This window comes from Marmota marmota, unplaced genomic scaffold (assembly GCF_001458135.2).
Source record: "Marmota marmota marmota unplaced genomic scaffold, marMar, whole genome shotgun sequence".
NCBI lineage: Eukaryota > Metazoa > Chordata > Mammalia > Rodentia > Sciuridae > Marmota > Marmota marmota.
The window spans coordinates 36,254,673-36,270,191 of NW_026000240.1; the positions used below are offsets into that span (position 1 = coordinate 36,254,673).

The 15,519-nt window shown below is 41.2% G+C and overlaps 1 protein-coding gene across 6 annotated transcripts in view; it reads left to right on the forward strand.

Moving 5' to 3' along the window:
* Pfkfb4 (6-phosphofructo-2-kinase/fructose-2,6-biphosphatase 4) overlaps positions 1-15,519 on the forward strand; it is a 45,195-nt gene that overhangs the window by 12,381 nt on the left and 17,295 nt on the right. For 5 of the 6 annotated variants that reach the window (XM_015487266.2, XM_015487264.2, XM_048794357.1 and 2 more), the window contains exons 4-9: positions 767-833; positions 5,800-5,874; positions 6,263-6,319; positions 6,940-7,061; positions 8,990-9,197; positions 9,763-9,909. In XM_015487266.2, coding sequence (XP_015342752.1) covers positions 767-833; positions 5,800-5,874; positions 6,263-6,319; positions 6,940-7,061; positions 8,990-9,197; positions 9,763-9,909 — 676 coding nt within the window. The remainder of the gene's footprint in view (positions 1-766; positions 834-5,799; positions 5,875-6,262; positions 6,320-6,939; positions 7,062-8,989; positions 9,198-9,762; positions 9,910-15,519) is intronic. The other variant, XM_015487265.2, reaches the window with a different exon arrangement.

Sequence of the window (15,519 nt, forward strand, 5' to 3'; positions counted from 1 at the left end):
TTTTTAAAGAGAGGAGAGAGAGAGAGAGAATTTTTAATATTTATTTCTTAGTTTTCGGCGGACATAACATCTTTGTTTGTATGTGGTGCTGAGGATCGAACCCAGGCCGCACGCATGCTAGGCGAGCGCGCTACTGCTTGAGCCACATCCCCAGCCCCTAAAAGTACTTATTTTGATAATCAGGGGAAAATGCATGACAGTTAGAAATCATGAATAAGGCAAAGTGGCAGCATGGATTTATACACAATGACATGATGAGGGCAAAGTACAGAAATGGTATTTAAAAAAAAATTTCTACTAACTGGGCATGGTGGTGCATGTTTGTAATCCCAGTGACTTAGGAGACTGAGGCAGGAGGATTCTAAGTTTGAAACCAGCCTCTGCAACTTAGCGAGTCCCTAAGCAACTTAGTGAGACCCTGTCTCAAAATAAAATGAAAAAGGGCTGAAGTGGTACACATGTGTAATCAGCTACTTGGGAGGCTGAGGCAAGAGAATCACTGTTCAAGACTAGTCTAGGCAACATAGTGAGATTCCTGTCTCAGGAAAAAAAAAATCCAAATGTTCAGGAGTGCGTTTCACTAATTCTGCACCTTACAGGAGCAGAATTAGTGAAACACTAAAATTATTGCCAGGAAAAGAAGTGAAGCCTTGAAAAGTGAAGGAATCCTAGAGCTATCCCCCTTCCTATCTTGGATAGGGTAAGTTTCTGCATTCTCTTAGCTTGGGTAAGCTGCTGGGATGACCCTGTGTTTTTTCTCCTAAAGGCAGTGTGCCTTGGCAGCCCTCTGTGATGTCCGAAGATTCCTCAGTGAGGAGGGGGGTCATGTGGCGGTGAGTGTGAAATCCTGGTCACAGCTTGGAGTGAGACATGGGACCATATACATGTGTATCATCTACTCCTTTTCACATAAGGCATCTGGAAGGGGAGGTGGGGTGCATGTGCCCTAGATGCCTCTGGGTGCCAGCCTGAGGAGGAAGTTTGGGGTGGCTGTGAAGGATGAAGTTAGAGGAAACTCCTGGCCCAAGAGTTTTCCTCAGGGATTGTAACTGCATTTAACCCAAGAGGACTTCCCTTGGGAAGTCAGGGCTATCATTACACCTAAATTTTTGACACAAGTGATTTCTCCAGGTGTGGGAAGTCCTGCCTAGCATTTACTGCCTGTTCCAGGAACCAGCTGAGTCCCAGGAAGGAAATTCTACTATGTGGGGGCCCTTGCAGTAAGATGGAAGGGTGGGGCAAGTCTGAGCTAGGGTGTCAGCAGGGAAAGGCTCTAGCTCAGCCCTCTACTTCCAAACATGGGAGTTGTTCTTTCCCTTCTGCTTTCTACTTGGAGTTATTCCTCCTGGAGCTCTTTGTCCCCTGGCTTCAATATGGATAAAGTGCCTGTGGCACAGCTGTCACCCTGGGAGTTCTCTTCTCTCCTGGGTTGAATCCCCTGCTTCTAGATCTCATGTCTTCCTTAGCTTTGTTTACTGAGTTGCTTTGTTGAAGCACATCTTCCAGGAGCTTCCTAAGAAAGGTACATGAGGAGCTGGGTGTGGTGGTGCATGCATATAATCCCAGTGGCTTGGGAAGGGCTTGGGAGGCTGAGGCAGGAGGAACATGAGTTTAAAGCCAGCCTCAGCAACTTAGTAAGGCCCTAAGTAACTCATTGAGACCGTGTCTCTAAATAAAATATAAAACAGGACTGGAGATCTGGCTCATGGTTAAGCACCCCTGGATTTATTCCCCAGTACCAAAATATAAAAAAATAAAAAAATAAAGAAAAGTAATTGAGAAGAAAAGTGTATGAAGGTTTGCATATCAGAAATGTCTTCTCCTACTCCCTGTCTCTCTTCTCTCCCCTCCCTTCCTTCTCTTTCTTCATCCTCACATTTCATGGTTGGGTAGAGAATTTTAGGTTACAAAAACTTTTTACAACCTTGTTTTAAAGCTTCTAGAGAGACCACACAGAAATCTTATGTTGTTGATTTCTTGATCTTTGTATAAGGTTCATCTATTGAAATGATCTGGGGACTTTTCATGCTCCTTTCCCTTTTGGAGAACTTTAGGTCTTCAAGGCAAAGGACCTTATGTTAGGTCTTCTCTCCTCTACCCTGTTGTCTTTTAGGGGGCCCTTGCCATATCTTCCATATCAGGGAAATTGTCATACATTATGTCTTTGATAAACCTGTGCTACTTTCTGGCAACTCATTTCTCAATTCTCCCATTTCTGAGCTGCTTTTTCTAGATTCCTGATGGCTACATGCTAAGCTTGATCCCTAATTTTGTTTCCCCACCTCATTTTCTCTGTCTTTTTTGTTTTGAGGCAGACTTCCTCAACATTATAAGTGGTTGAATATTTTTAAAATTTCAGGGTCTGGGAATGTATCTCATTGTTATAGAACTAGCCTAGTATATGCAAGGCCCTGGATTCAGTCCCCAGCACTACAAAAAAAAAAAAAAAAAAGGAAAGAAAATCAGTGATTATACTTTTCTTTTTCTCTGAGTAGTCCAGGTTGTTTTTTTTTTTTTTTTGAGGCGGGTTGGGGGTACAGGGATTGAACTCAGGGGCATTCAACCACATCCCCATATCCCATTTTTTGTATTTTATTTAAGCCGGGTCTCACTGAGTTGCTTAGGGCCTCACTAAATTGCTGAGGCTGGCTTTGAACTCATGATCCTCTTGCCTCAGCCTCCCAAGCTGCTGGGATTACAGTCGTGCACCACCACATCTGGCAAGTGGTTCAGTTTTTAGAAGTTTGTTCTTGTTTCGTGGTTACTATATCCTTCTGTATCTCTCTTTGGGATTTTATAAGATTTCTTTTTCTTTTTTTTTTTCCTTTTTGGTACTGGGGATTGAACTCAGGGGTACTTGACCACTGAGCCACATCTCCAGCCCTATTTTTTGGTATTTTATTAGAGACAGGTTCTCACTGAGTTGCTTAGCACCTTTGCAGTTGCTGAGGCTGGCTTTGAACTCGCAATTCTCCTGTCTCAGCCTCCCAAGCCACTGGGATTACAGGCGTGCGCCTCTGTGCCCAGCTTTTTTTTTTCTTTTTAATGTTTTCTTCTGTTCTATGTCCTGTTTTCATTTTCTTCAAGTACCTTTTTTTGTTTTGTTTTCTTTGATTTTCTCTTTTTCTTTCCTTCTTTTTTTTTCAGTACTGGGTATTGAACCAAGGGACATTCAACCACTGAGCTACATCCTCAGTCCTTTAAAAATTTTCTTTTGAGACAGGGTCTCACTAAATTGCTGAGATTAGCCTTAAACTTTCCATCTTCTTGCCTCAGCCTCCCAAGTTGTTGGTATTATAGGCAGGTACTTGGCTAGTCTTTGTTTTTCTTTTCTTTCTTTCTTTTATTAGAGCTTTAGAGTTACACGTGGTAGTTGTTCATCCTGACAAACTCATACATACATGGAAATTATTTCAGTTCATGATCCTCCCCCTTTTCCCTTCCATCCTCCCTCCCCTTTTCCATTTTTCTTCCTCTACTCTGCTAGACTTCCATATTATATTAATTTATTTTTGATTGGTTCTTTACATTATCCTATTCTTCCCTCCCCCTTGCTTTTATTTTATTTGAACTTCCACATATGAGAGAAAATATTTGATTTTTGAGTTTCTGAGTTTGGCTAATTTCACTTAGCATGATATTCTCCATTTTCATTCATTTACTGGCAAATACTATTATTTCATTCTTTTTTATGGCTGAATAGAACTCCATTACTGCAGTGTGTGTGTGTGTGTGTGTGTACATATGTATATATGTTAAGAAATTGTGACATATGTATATATTACATATGTATTGTGATATATGTATATGAAATATGAATGCTCAACAAATTTTGAAAAAATGTTCAACATCTCTAGCATATATATATATATCACAATTTCTTAATCCATTCATATATTGACAAACATCTGTGTTGATTCCATAATGTAGCTATTGTGAATTGTGCTGCTATAAACATTGATGTAGCTGTATTGCTGTCATATACTGATTTTAGATTTTTTGGGAAGATACTAAGGAGTGGGTTAGCTGGTCATATGGTGGTTCCATTCCTAGTTTTTTTTTTTTTTTTTTTTTGATACTAGGACACTCGAACACTGAGCCACATCCCCAGTCCTATTTTTTTAGAGACAGGGTCTCACTGAGTTGCTTAGCACCTCACTTTTGCTGAGGCTGGCTTAGAATTTGCAATCCTGCTGCCTTACCTTGAGAGCCACTGGGATTATAGGCATGCACCACCTGCCCATCCCATCCCTAGTTTTTTGAAGAATCTTCATATTGCTTTCCAGAGTGTTTGTATTAGTCTATAGTTCCACCAGCAATGTACATGTATACCTTTTCCCCTACAACCTCACCAGCATTTATTATTGTTTATATTCTTGATCATAGCCATTCTGACTGGAATGAGATGAAATCTTAGTGTAGTTTTATTTTTCTTGTTAGAAGTTTTGCTTGAATGTCCACCGAGCCATGGTTGGATGCCCCTTTTAAAAAGTGATGGTGCAGTCCCCACCAATCTAAAATATGCCATTTATACTATATCTTCCCTTATAGAGATGAGTCTGTTTCTGAATACTGTTTACTGTTGCACTAACATGTTTTCATACCCATACACCAATATACATTGTCTAAACACTCTAAATGTGCAAATAAGTTTTATACTAGAACTAGTTTTCTCAGCTTAATTGTTCTTCATTAATATATTGGCTATTGTTCCTTTTTGATTTGCAACTTAAATTTTAGAATAAGTTTTTCAAGCTACACAAAAAACCTTTTAGGCTTTTTACTAGAATTGTATTAAATAAATTTTAATGATATCAAATCTTTCTGTCCTTGAAAATGACATGGCTCTTCATTTTTAAATATCTTTCAATAAAGTTTTATGATTTTCTCCATTAAAAATGGAAAAAAAAAGTGACAGTGCAAAAGCTGATTGAATGTTTTAATGGCTACATTGTACCTAGGGGTGCTTGGATAGGTCCAGGCACTTCATAAGGAGCCCAGTGGGTCAGTGTCTGGCTGGGTAGGGCAGGGAGCAGGCCCTACTACTCTTTGTTGGATCTCCAGTCAATCTTCCCATTTCTTCTCCACCCTCGTCCCTTTTTTCAGAGAAGCCCATGCCTCATTCTAGGGCAAGTGGATATGCTCTGGCTTGTGTTTGTTTTTCTGCATTTCTCTGAGTCCATCACCAGGTGTCTATCTCCTATCCTCTTGTTCTCTTTATCCTATTGGAATCTGAGTATGGAGTGGAAATAATAGATTCAGTTCACCCATATTTATATATTCATCTGTTTTTCATTAACAAAATATATGAGACAGACTAATTTCATTTTATAAAGAAGTTTACTTAGCTTACTGTTTTAAAGGCTGAAAATGTAACATCAGACAATTCATTGGTTTAGTCTCCGTAGGGGCCTAATGGCATCAAGGTGGGAGCCCATGTGGGAGGAAGAGATCACATTGGGATACAGGAAGCCAGAGACCTGGGTGGGCCAGACTTGCTGTTTTTATAACAATCCTCTCTGGAGAACTATCATAACATGAACCTTGGGGGATCAACAACAGCGCGATGTTTAACTAGTTTTACTGGAGTTCCTATTTGTTACATATGAACTAAGTGACTGCTATATGCATTACTGAATCATTTATCTGTGAAAGTCTGCAGGTGACTGGCCAGGCCAGTCATCTAGGCAGCAGCTGGTCCTAGTGAGAAATCCAGTTCTCAGAGATGGTCTCATTGCAGCCCCCTGGTGAAGTATTTTCCCCAGGGCAAAGGGTGAGTTAACTCCAGTTTGGTCCTAGGTTTTTGATGCAACCAATACCACCCGAGAGCGGAGAGCAACTATATTTAATTTTGGGGAACAGAATGGCTACAAGGTGAGACCTTTTCACCTCCCCTCCTTGGTTGGGTCATCTGGGGTACCTTTCAGAGTCTCCTGATGCACATAGGGCTTTGGGCTTCCATGGTTCCTGAGTATAATTTGGGATGAGAGGTCCCATTTTTTTTTTTTTTTTTTTTCCTCTCTTCCTGGGGTTTTCTTTCCAGGGGGAAAGGAGGTTGTAATGGGAGAGTCCAAGATAAGGCCATACTTCTTTAGCTCTGTGATCCCTGACCCTGATTCCGCCCCCTTGAAAGAAAGGCCTCGGGGCCTGGCTGCTAGTTCACATTGCCCTGGGTGGGGTGGAGAATTCTGTGGAAGAAGGCCCAGAGCCTTAAAGATGTTTTCCCTCCTACCAACCCTGGTGCTTCTGGTTTTTGCTGCAGACATTTTTTGTTGAGTCCATCTGTGTAGATCCTGAGGTCATAGCTGCCAACATCGTGGTGAGTGGTGCATTGGGGGCAATAATGAAACAAAAGGTGGCATGTGAGAGTGAGGCCCTTCTTCAGATTTGGGTTGGTTCTGGGCTGACTTTCATTTGATCTTCTTGAACATTTTGGGGGTGGAGAAGTAGTGTAGCTTCCAAAGCTGGGTCACATGAATCTGGACCCCTGAGGACCACTCATGGAAAGCTGTGTGGCTCCTGGGCATTCATTCTTGCTCTTTCCTCCTACCTTCATTCTTGTTCTTTCCTCCTTCTCCCTCCACTCCTCCCTCCATAATCCCCTGGACAGTGGGAGAAGGAGTGGGGATGGGGGTTTTGTTTTCCTAAGGAATGACCATGTGGGCTTGGGGAGATAGGACAGGTTGGGAAAGGCTTATAGGCCTTCCTGGACCAACAAGGTAAGGGACTTCAATCTCAGGGCACTTGTGTGTGAACTCAGAGCAGGGAGCTGCTTGTCTCTTCCTTACGGGAAAATTCCCCTAACTTCTAGCCACAGGCCCCAGCCCTGGCCTGGCCTCTGGCCCAGACTTCCCCATCCCCCTGCCCAGCAGTCTCCTTTATCATCTCTGACTGGCCTTCAATCCTGATATGCCCTTACTCTGTACTTGGCTTCTGCAGCAAGTTAAACTGGGCAGTCCTGACTATGTCAACCGTGACAGCGATGAGGCCACAGAGGATTTCATGAGGCGCATTGAGTGCTATGAGAACTCCTACGAGTCACTGGATGAGGACCTGGACAGGTGAGTGAGGAGAATGCTGTGTCCTCTAGCTACAGTGGGTGAGTGGTAGGGAGTCCTACTTGGTAGCCACCTTGTGGCTCCCCATGGTGGTAGCTGAAGACCACACCAAAAGGCAGAGATGTTCTGACCTTTTTTGTTTCTTTTCTTGGGGCAGAAATTGTTGGCCAGAGGTGACTTGTAGAACACCTGGTAGCTCTTCTGGATCTCTGCGAGTCAGGATTTCCTATTATTCTACCATAAAACCAAATCTAATTTTTGTGCAGAGAGTCTTCTTACAAGGCATTTGTAAACATTATATACTGTTCTTTCAATGTGCAATCTATTTTGGGGAGAGGAGGGAGACCCAGACCCTGCCTGTGAACAGTGGGCAGCAATCAGTGCTTGTTAGCTCCACTTGCCTTCCTCTGGAATGGAAGAGCAAGCAGGACTATTGAGTGGCAAGGGGTCTTTAGGTCCATAAGGGGCATGCAATGGAGGATCTTATAGCTGGGATCAGCAAGCATTTTCTGTAAAGGGTCAGATAGTGAATATTTTATTTAGGCTTTGGAATGTGTCTAGTCTCTGTTCCAGTGACTCAGCTCTGCCATTGTAGTACAAAAGAAACAGTATGCAAATAAGCAGGTGTGTTCCAGTAAAAGTTTATAAAAACAGCCTATGGCTGCATTTGAATTGCTGACTCTAGTTTGCCAACTCCAGTTTCTTCACATAAATGGGCAGTGGTTAAGTAAATAACAGTGTAACCCTTGGTAAAATATTACATAGTAACTGTCAATCATAATTATGGAGAGGCATGGCAGAATATATGTTGTGTAACATTAAGTGGAAGGCTGAAATATAGATGTGTGCCCAGGTCCTGTATAATCATATAAGAATATATAATGCATATGAACTAAGGAACACAAGCAACTGTTAGAGGGATAGTTTCTGGAAATGTTTATAGAACAGTCAGTTCTGGACAGGCCCTGGCCTGAGACATCTCTCTTTTGTCTACTGGGCTCTAGAAACCAGCCCAGATCTGGATAGAGCTAACAGCCCTTTGGGCCTCTCTGTAGCTTTCGTTTTGCCTCAGGTTTCCCCAGCACATATTTCGCCTCCTTGTCCTATGATGCAACTGTACATAGGGGCTCCTCTAGAGCAGCTCCTATTAGATTTTTCAGGAAACATTGCTGTTTTTGTTGGTAATGTTAGAATAATAACCCTAAACTGAGGCCCCATGGACTAAACAGAATTCAAATGTGAATATCCAGAGGCCTTTTAGGTGGATCACAGCCTGTCCCTACCCCTGCCAGCATAAGTATGTTCTCCAAGCTTTAGGGTCATATAGGTCTAAACCAGAGAAAGTAACTGAGCTGGGTTCATCAGCTGCTACCACCAAGACCATCCTTCTGTGTTTCTTGTCTTGTCCACCAGCTGTCTGATGTAGGGTGTGGCAGCTGCTTGGTATATATAAATGACCTGGACTGGGTTCTTGGGAGGGGTTTTCTGGAGGAAGCAAAGCTGACCAGGAAGCATGGGGAGCTTTTGCATTTGCCAGCTACTCCCAGGTCAACCCTTGGGAAAATTGTCTCTTGTTTCAACTTACAGACGGTGTATTGAGAGCTCAGAGGTAGGGGAGAAGGGACCTGGGGGACACATGAGCAGCAATAAAAGTCATGATGTGGTATGACTGGCCACTGCTTTGGATGTCACCTTTGTAAGCATGATTAGTGTTGAGCACTTCTCACTGGACTTGTCTGTGTGTCATATGTGGTATGTTGCTCCTGCCTCACCCTTATTACTTGCACACCAGCTAATGGTCCTGAGTGCTGTGATCTCATCTTGTTGGTTGAAGATGTAAGGCCTTACAACTGGGTCCTGTGGCTGGCCAGTGTGCCTTCTAAGGTCCCTGGCCACACTCACAGGCCTCTCTCTACCTTCTCTCTGGAAAGGGATCTGTCCTATATCAAGATCATGGACGTGGGGCAGAGCTACGTGGTGAACCGTGTAGCTGACCACATCCAGAGCCGAATCGTATATTACCTCATGAACATCCATGTGACTCCCCGTTCCATCTACCTCTGCCGGCATGGGGAGAGTGAGCTCAACCTCAAGGGCCGGATCGGTGGGGACCCAGGACTATCCCCCCGGGGCAGGGAGGTCAGTGTGTATGTACCTGCCCATTGGTACCTCTGGGTGGCTGGATATCTGTATATGTGTGTGTACTATGATTGGGCTTCTGTGCAATTGAGGTTCATGACCTTCATTCAGTCTAGAATATTTCTATCCTGTAGGGAAGGTCATCAGTCACCTAGCAAATGCCTAGAACTCTGGTCTCCATGTGAGCTGTCATTAGCTGAGCCCTTTTTCTGGCAGAGTTCTACAACCCTTGGAGTGACATGAGCCCCAGCAGTGCTGAAGGGTTGGGGGGCTGATAGCTGTGCCATAGTCTAGAGGGATATTGAGGCCTCAGCAGGAAGATCATGTGGCCTAGGGCATATGGACTGGGGTGGGAGGATCAACAAATCATGGCTGAAACTGCTTTCAGGGCCTGGGGAGAGTGCCCTAGAATATTGCTTGTAAGTCTATGTCATTGGGAGTTCATGTTTTTTACTAAACCTGTGTTCTCTGAGGCTGAGCATGATCCCATGGACCCTATGGCTATAGGATCCTTTTAGGGCAACCCAGGACCTACAGGTCTGAATTTGCCTGTGATATGTTTCAGTTTGCAAAGAGTCTGGCCCAGTTCATCAGTGACCAGAACATCAAGGATCTGAAGGTCTGGACGAGCCAGATGAAGAGGACGATCCAGACAGCTGAGGCACTGGGTGTACCTTATGAGCAGTGGAAGGTTCTCAATGAGATCGATGCGGTAATTACCATCCTTTCCTTGCCCTGCCTGTTTCCAGAGCACAGTGCTAAGTGTCAGGGAAAACTTTCTCTTTAATTTACTTCATTGTTTTTTTGACTCCCCCTTCTCTTACATTTAAACGAACTAGATTAATCAAAATTCATTTTTTAAAATGTTTATTTATTTTTTAGTTATAGGTGGACACAATATCTTTATTTTATTTTTATGTGGTTCTAAGGATTGAATCCAGTGCCCCATGCATACTAGGCGAGCACTCTACCTCTGAGCCATAACCCCAGATTTATTTTGATGTTCTGATAAAAGCTTTAAATCTGTTCTTTCCCCAGTTAATTCATTTGCCTGTAGCCATTTAAAATTTTTTTTTGAAGTGCAGAAGAAACAGTATACATCTACAACAGAAATTGTAGATGGACAGAATACCATCCTTTTATTTGTTTTTTTTATGTGGTGCTAAGGATAGAACCCAGTGCCCTCCCTACACATGCTAGGCAAGTGCTCTGCCACTGTGCTACAGCCCAGTCCCACCTATAGCCATTTATCTATACTTTTTCTGTCAATTTATTTTACTTAATTTTATATTAAGTTCTTACATATATGTATCTTTTTATCACATTATTTTAATTATAGTAGTTTCTGCTGTATTTTTTGGCTCTTTGGAAGCTTATGTGAGATCTTTTGCTTTTTTTTTTTTTTTTTTTCCTTTTACATTGTCTACCTTTTCCTTTTTCTTTTCTTTTTTCTTTCTGTACTAGGAATTGAATCCCGGTCTTTGTACATGCTAGGCAAGTGCTGTACTGCTGAGCTACATCCCAGCCCTTTTTAAAATTTTATTTTGAGACAGGGTCTCACTAAGTTGCCCAGGCCAGCTTCAGACTTTCAATCTTCCTGCCTCAGCCTCCTGAGTAGCTGGGATTTCAGCTATGTACTACCTTGCCCAGCTCTTTTTCTTGTTGATTTTTAGGAGTAATTTATATGTTTTGGATTTAATGCATACCTGGTAATTTTTGATTGAGTGCTGGACATTTTGAAGAATAATTATGGAGATAATTTGAGATTTTAGTTTATGTTATCTTTCTCCAGAAGATTTATTTTTACTTCTGGAAGGCAGTTAGTGGATCACCTTAGTTTAGTCAGGAATAGAGTTGTTTCAAAGTGGTACTTTGGTTTCTGTGGAGGCTACTCAATTTTGAAGTCACTCTTACTGTTGGAGTGTAGTCTTTAAGGTTCTCACTGAAAACCCTAGGGGCCCAGCCTTTTTTGTTGTTGTTGTCTCTTTGGCCCAAGACTGCTGACAGCTCTACTAAGCTTCTGCTCAGTTCTTATTTTCTGCTTGGCTTCTTACCTTTCAGCTTCCACTTTCAGATTGGCAAAATCTAAAAGAAAAAGTGATACGTATCACATATCAACTTCACCTCTTTAGACCTCCCTTTGCTCTAAGATCTTGACCTCTCAAGTCCTCTCTATCTTGGTAACTCTATGATGATATCAAACAGATTAAAAAAAATTTTTCTCTCTGGTTTTTCTAGTTGCTCTTGTTTCTAGTTGGTTGAAACAAGCTAGTTTTCCATTGCCTGAAGCAGAAGTCTCTAACAGGATCAGATTTGAATCTTAGAAAGATCACCTCAACTCATGTTGAGAATGTTTTTGTTGGAGTGAAGTGGGAGATGAGCTGGGGAAGGAGACTAGTTGGAGCACTTGAGTGGATTGGTAAGGTGTTTACATCTAAAACTTGGGTGATGACAGTGATAGAGGGAGGAATGGATGGATTTGAGGGATGTTTATTCATCCTTCAAACTTATGTGAGCCCACCCTGTGCCAAGGAACTATGGCCAGGTTCTCAGGACCAGGACCAGAGAGGGAAGTGGTAGAACTTGTGGGGATAAAGGGAAAAAAGTATCCAGGATGACTGTAGGTTTCCAGTCACTGGGATGAATTCTGGAGCAAGGAAAATGATGAACTCACACTAGAGCAAGCTGTCTTTTTCTTTACCCACATGGTAGATGCTCAGTAAATATGCACTGAATGAGAGAAAGGAATTCCTGGGAAATATTAAAAAACAGATACCTAAGAGACAGTTTGATCTCTTAAGAGAGAGTTGAGCTTGTTCATCTCCATATAGGCATGATACTTGAGATTGTGGAATGGATAAGAGGGTAGAAAGAGACGAAGCAGGGCTCAGGAAAAAGTCCTGGGAAACCTCAACATTTAAGGGTTAAGGAGAAGCCTTTAAATAGCCATCTAATGAAGTGGAAGGGAAACCAAGCTGATGGGATCCTTTGGAAATCAAGGCAGAAAGAAGGACACAGTATCAGGGAGGGCTGATACTTGGGAATGAGGCACTGAGGTCAGGCTCCAAATTAACCACTTGTATGTCAACAGTGTCACCAGGCTTCTTGATATGAGCTTGGTGGGGCTGGAGCCCGGTGGGAATGGGTGGGAAGTGAATGGACGGCAAGGAGGCTCAGAGGTGAACCTGGCCAGGTATAAGCTGACAAGGTATGGCTGGTAGAAAGGGAGAGAGTGGAGGCTCAAGGGACCCTGAGAGGTTCCAGAGGCCCAGATTCCTGAGTAACAGGAGGGGAGGAGGGGAACGTGGGCACAGAAAAATTTGATGTCTTTTTCCTTAGAGTCTAGCTCTGTCTGGTTATTCCCAGTCCACCCAAAACTCATAGCCAGATTTTTTTTTACTCTAGTAAGTTTCCAGTTGATTTTTGTGGATTTTCTTGAGGAGCTATTATCTGAAATAAGGATAATCCAGATTTTTCCTTCCTAATTTAGGTATCTTGTGTTTCTGTTTCATATTATTACATTGGCAAGAGTATGTGATGAGCAGTGTACATGTTCTTTTTGTTGCTTAATTTTTTTTTTTTTTTTAGAGAGAGAATTTTAATATTTATTTTTTAGTTTTCGGCGGACACAACATCTTTGTTTGTATATGGTGCTGAGGATCGAACCCAGGCCTCACGCATGCCAGGCGAGCGCGCCATCACTTGAGCCACATCCCCAGCCCTTTCGTGCTTAATTTAATGGACCTGTCCTTTAGGCTTCCATCCTTTGGAAAGGTAATAGATGACTGAGATGATTCTGTCCTGATTTATTTTAAAATTTTTTTATAGGGAATTTCAGTTATACATAAAGATCAAGAGAATATTATGATGAAGAATACCAACTTCAACATGTTCAACATATGTGTTTAATCTCCATCCCCCCAAATCCAGGCAGAATGTTTCAATTCAGTATATATCTCTAGAAATAAATTAAGGACTTTTTTTCTCATTACTGTAACTGTATTGTCATTATGAAACCTCAAAAAAAAAAATTCCTCTGATTGTCTTATAAAATTTTTTATAGTTGTTTTGTTTAAATTAGAACTTAAATCAGAAATCTTGTCATTTGTAGCAATATGGATGAGCCTAGACGACGTCATGAAAAATGAAATAGTCCAGCCACAGAAAGGCAAAGGTCACATGATCTCATTCATACATGGAATATATTTTTTTAATATCTTTATTTTGTTTTTATGTGGTGTTGAGAATCGAACCCAGTGCCTCAACGCATGCTAGGCGAGCACACTACCACTTGAGCCACATCCCCAGCCCAATATGTGGAATCTTAAAAAAAGTGATCTTATAGAATAAGAACAGAGGATCCAGGCTGGAAAGCGGGTGGGAGAGAAAAAGTGTGAATCATGGGTAATCTGGGTGGGAGAGAAAAAGTGTGAATCATGGTAATCTACACATTAGGTAGAAATAAGTTCTGTTCCACAAAACAATAGGATGTGATAGTAGTTAACAACTGTATATTTCAAAATAGCTAGAGAGAATTTTGAATGTTCCTAACACAAAGGAATGATAAATGTTAGAGGTGATGGATATGCTAATTACTCTGATTTGATCATTATACACTGTATATATGTGATGAAATATCACACTAGTCTCCATAAATAAGTACATGATTATGTGTCAATTAAATTTTTTTTTAAAAAGAACTTAAATCAAGTCAACATATTGCATGTACACTGTGTCCTTTTTTTTTTTTTTTTTTTTTTTTTATTTTTTTTGGATTACTGGGATTNTTGAACCCAGGGGTGCTTTACCACTAATCCACATTCCCCAGCCTTCTTTTATATTTTATTTAGAAACATGATCTTACTGAGTTGCTTAGAGCCTCACTAGGTTTCTGAGGCTGGCCTTGAACTCATGATCCTTCTGCCTCAGCCTCTGGAGTTGCTGAGTTTACAGGCATGTACCACCATACTCCACATTTTTTTTAAAGAGTTTTAAAAATCATTTATTGAGGTAATATTTTTCCTCATTGGACCTATTGATAATGAAACATTATTTTCTAGTATCAGATCATTGTATTCTTAGAGTAAACCTTAATTGATTGTGATAAGTTATTCTTGAACTTGATTTTGTGTGGGTTTGTTTCTTGGGATCCTATCTGGGACCTCACACATGAGGCAAACACTCTTCCACTGACCTACCTCTCCAGCCTTTTTATTATTATTATTATTATTATATATTTTTTAATTTTTCTACTTAGTTGTACATAACAGTAGATCCATCCCTTTTTTATAAATTTTATTTTGAGACTGGGGCTCACTTAGTTGCTCAGGTTAGCCTAGAAACTGTGATCCTCCTGCCTCAACTTGGGATTATAGGCATGTACCATTATGCCTGGCTTAGGCTAGGCCTTCGTACTTTGAGATAATTGTTTGATAATAATTAAAATTTACTCATTAGTCCATTCTTTAAAAACATATTCTTGAGTCATCTTACCTCCAGAACTGTTTGAAACATATGACAGAGTTGAAAGACTTATGGGAATACCTGTATATCTACTGTATTATTTTTCTGTTGCTACATAACAAATACCAAAAACAGTATTTTCAAACAATACACATCTATTATTTCACAGTTGCTGTAGGTCAGGAGCCTGACAAAGTGTGGCTGAGTTCTTTGCTAAGGTTTTTACCAGGCTACACTCAAGGTGTTGGCTATGGTGTCCATCTCATTTGAGGCTCAGGATCTCCTCCAAGTTCACATTGACTTGTCAGAATTTATCTCCTCATTGCTGAAGTTGTAAGGTCCTGTTTTTTTCCTAGCTGTCAGTAAGGGTGTTCTAAGCTATTAGAGGCCATCTATAATTCTTGCCATATGGACCTCTCACAGCTTGGCAGCTTATTTCTTCAAAGTCAGTAAGAGATAATCAATCTCTCTCTTTCTGTCCTCCTCCCTCCTTCCACCTCCTCTCTTTCTCTAAATGAAATGTTAAATCTGCTAAAATTAAATCTTATAATATAACCATGAGATTGACAGCCTATCACATTTGCAATAGTCTGTTGATTAGAAGAAGTTCACAGATTCTGCCTGTACTCAGGGGGAGGGGATTATGTAAGAGCTTGGCTTATGGAAGTCAAGAACTCCAATCCTGCCAGATTCTACTGTCAGCCTTTTACTGTATCTGCTTTTTCACTTTCTATTTATTTCTCCCTCTGAGTCATATCACCATTTCCTTCAAAATAATCTCATTGTTTAGGAATGGGGAAGCAAGTGTGGGTTTAGTTGAAGTAAGATTAGCTGTGTATTGTTAATATTTGTGGCTAAG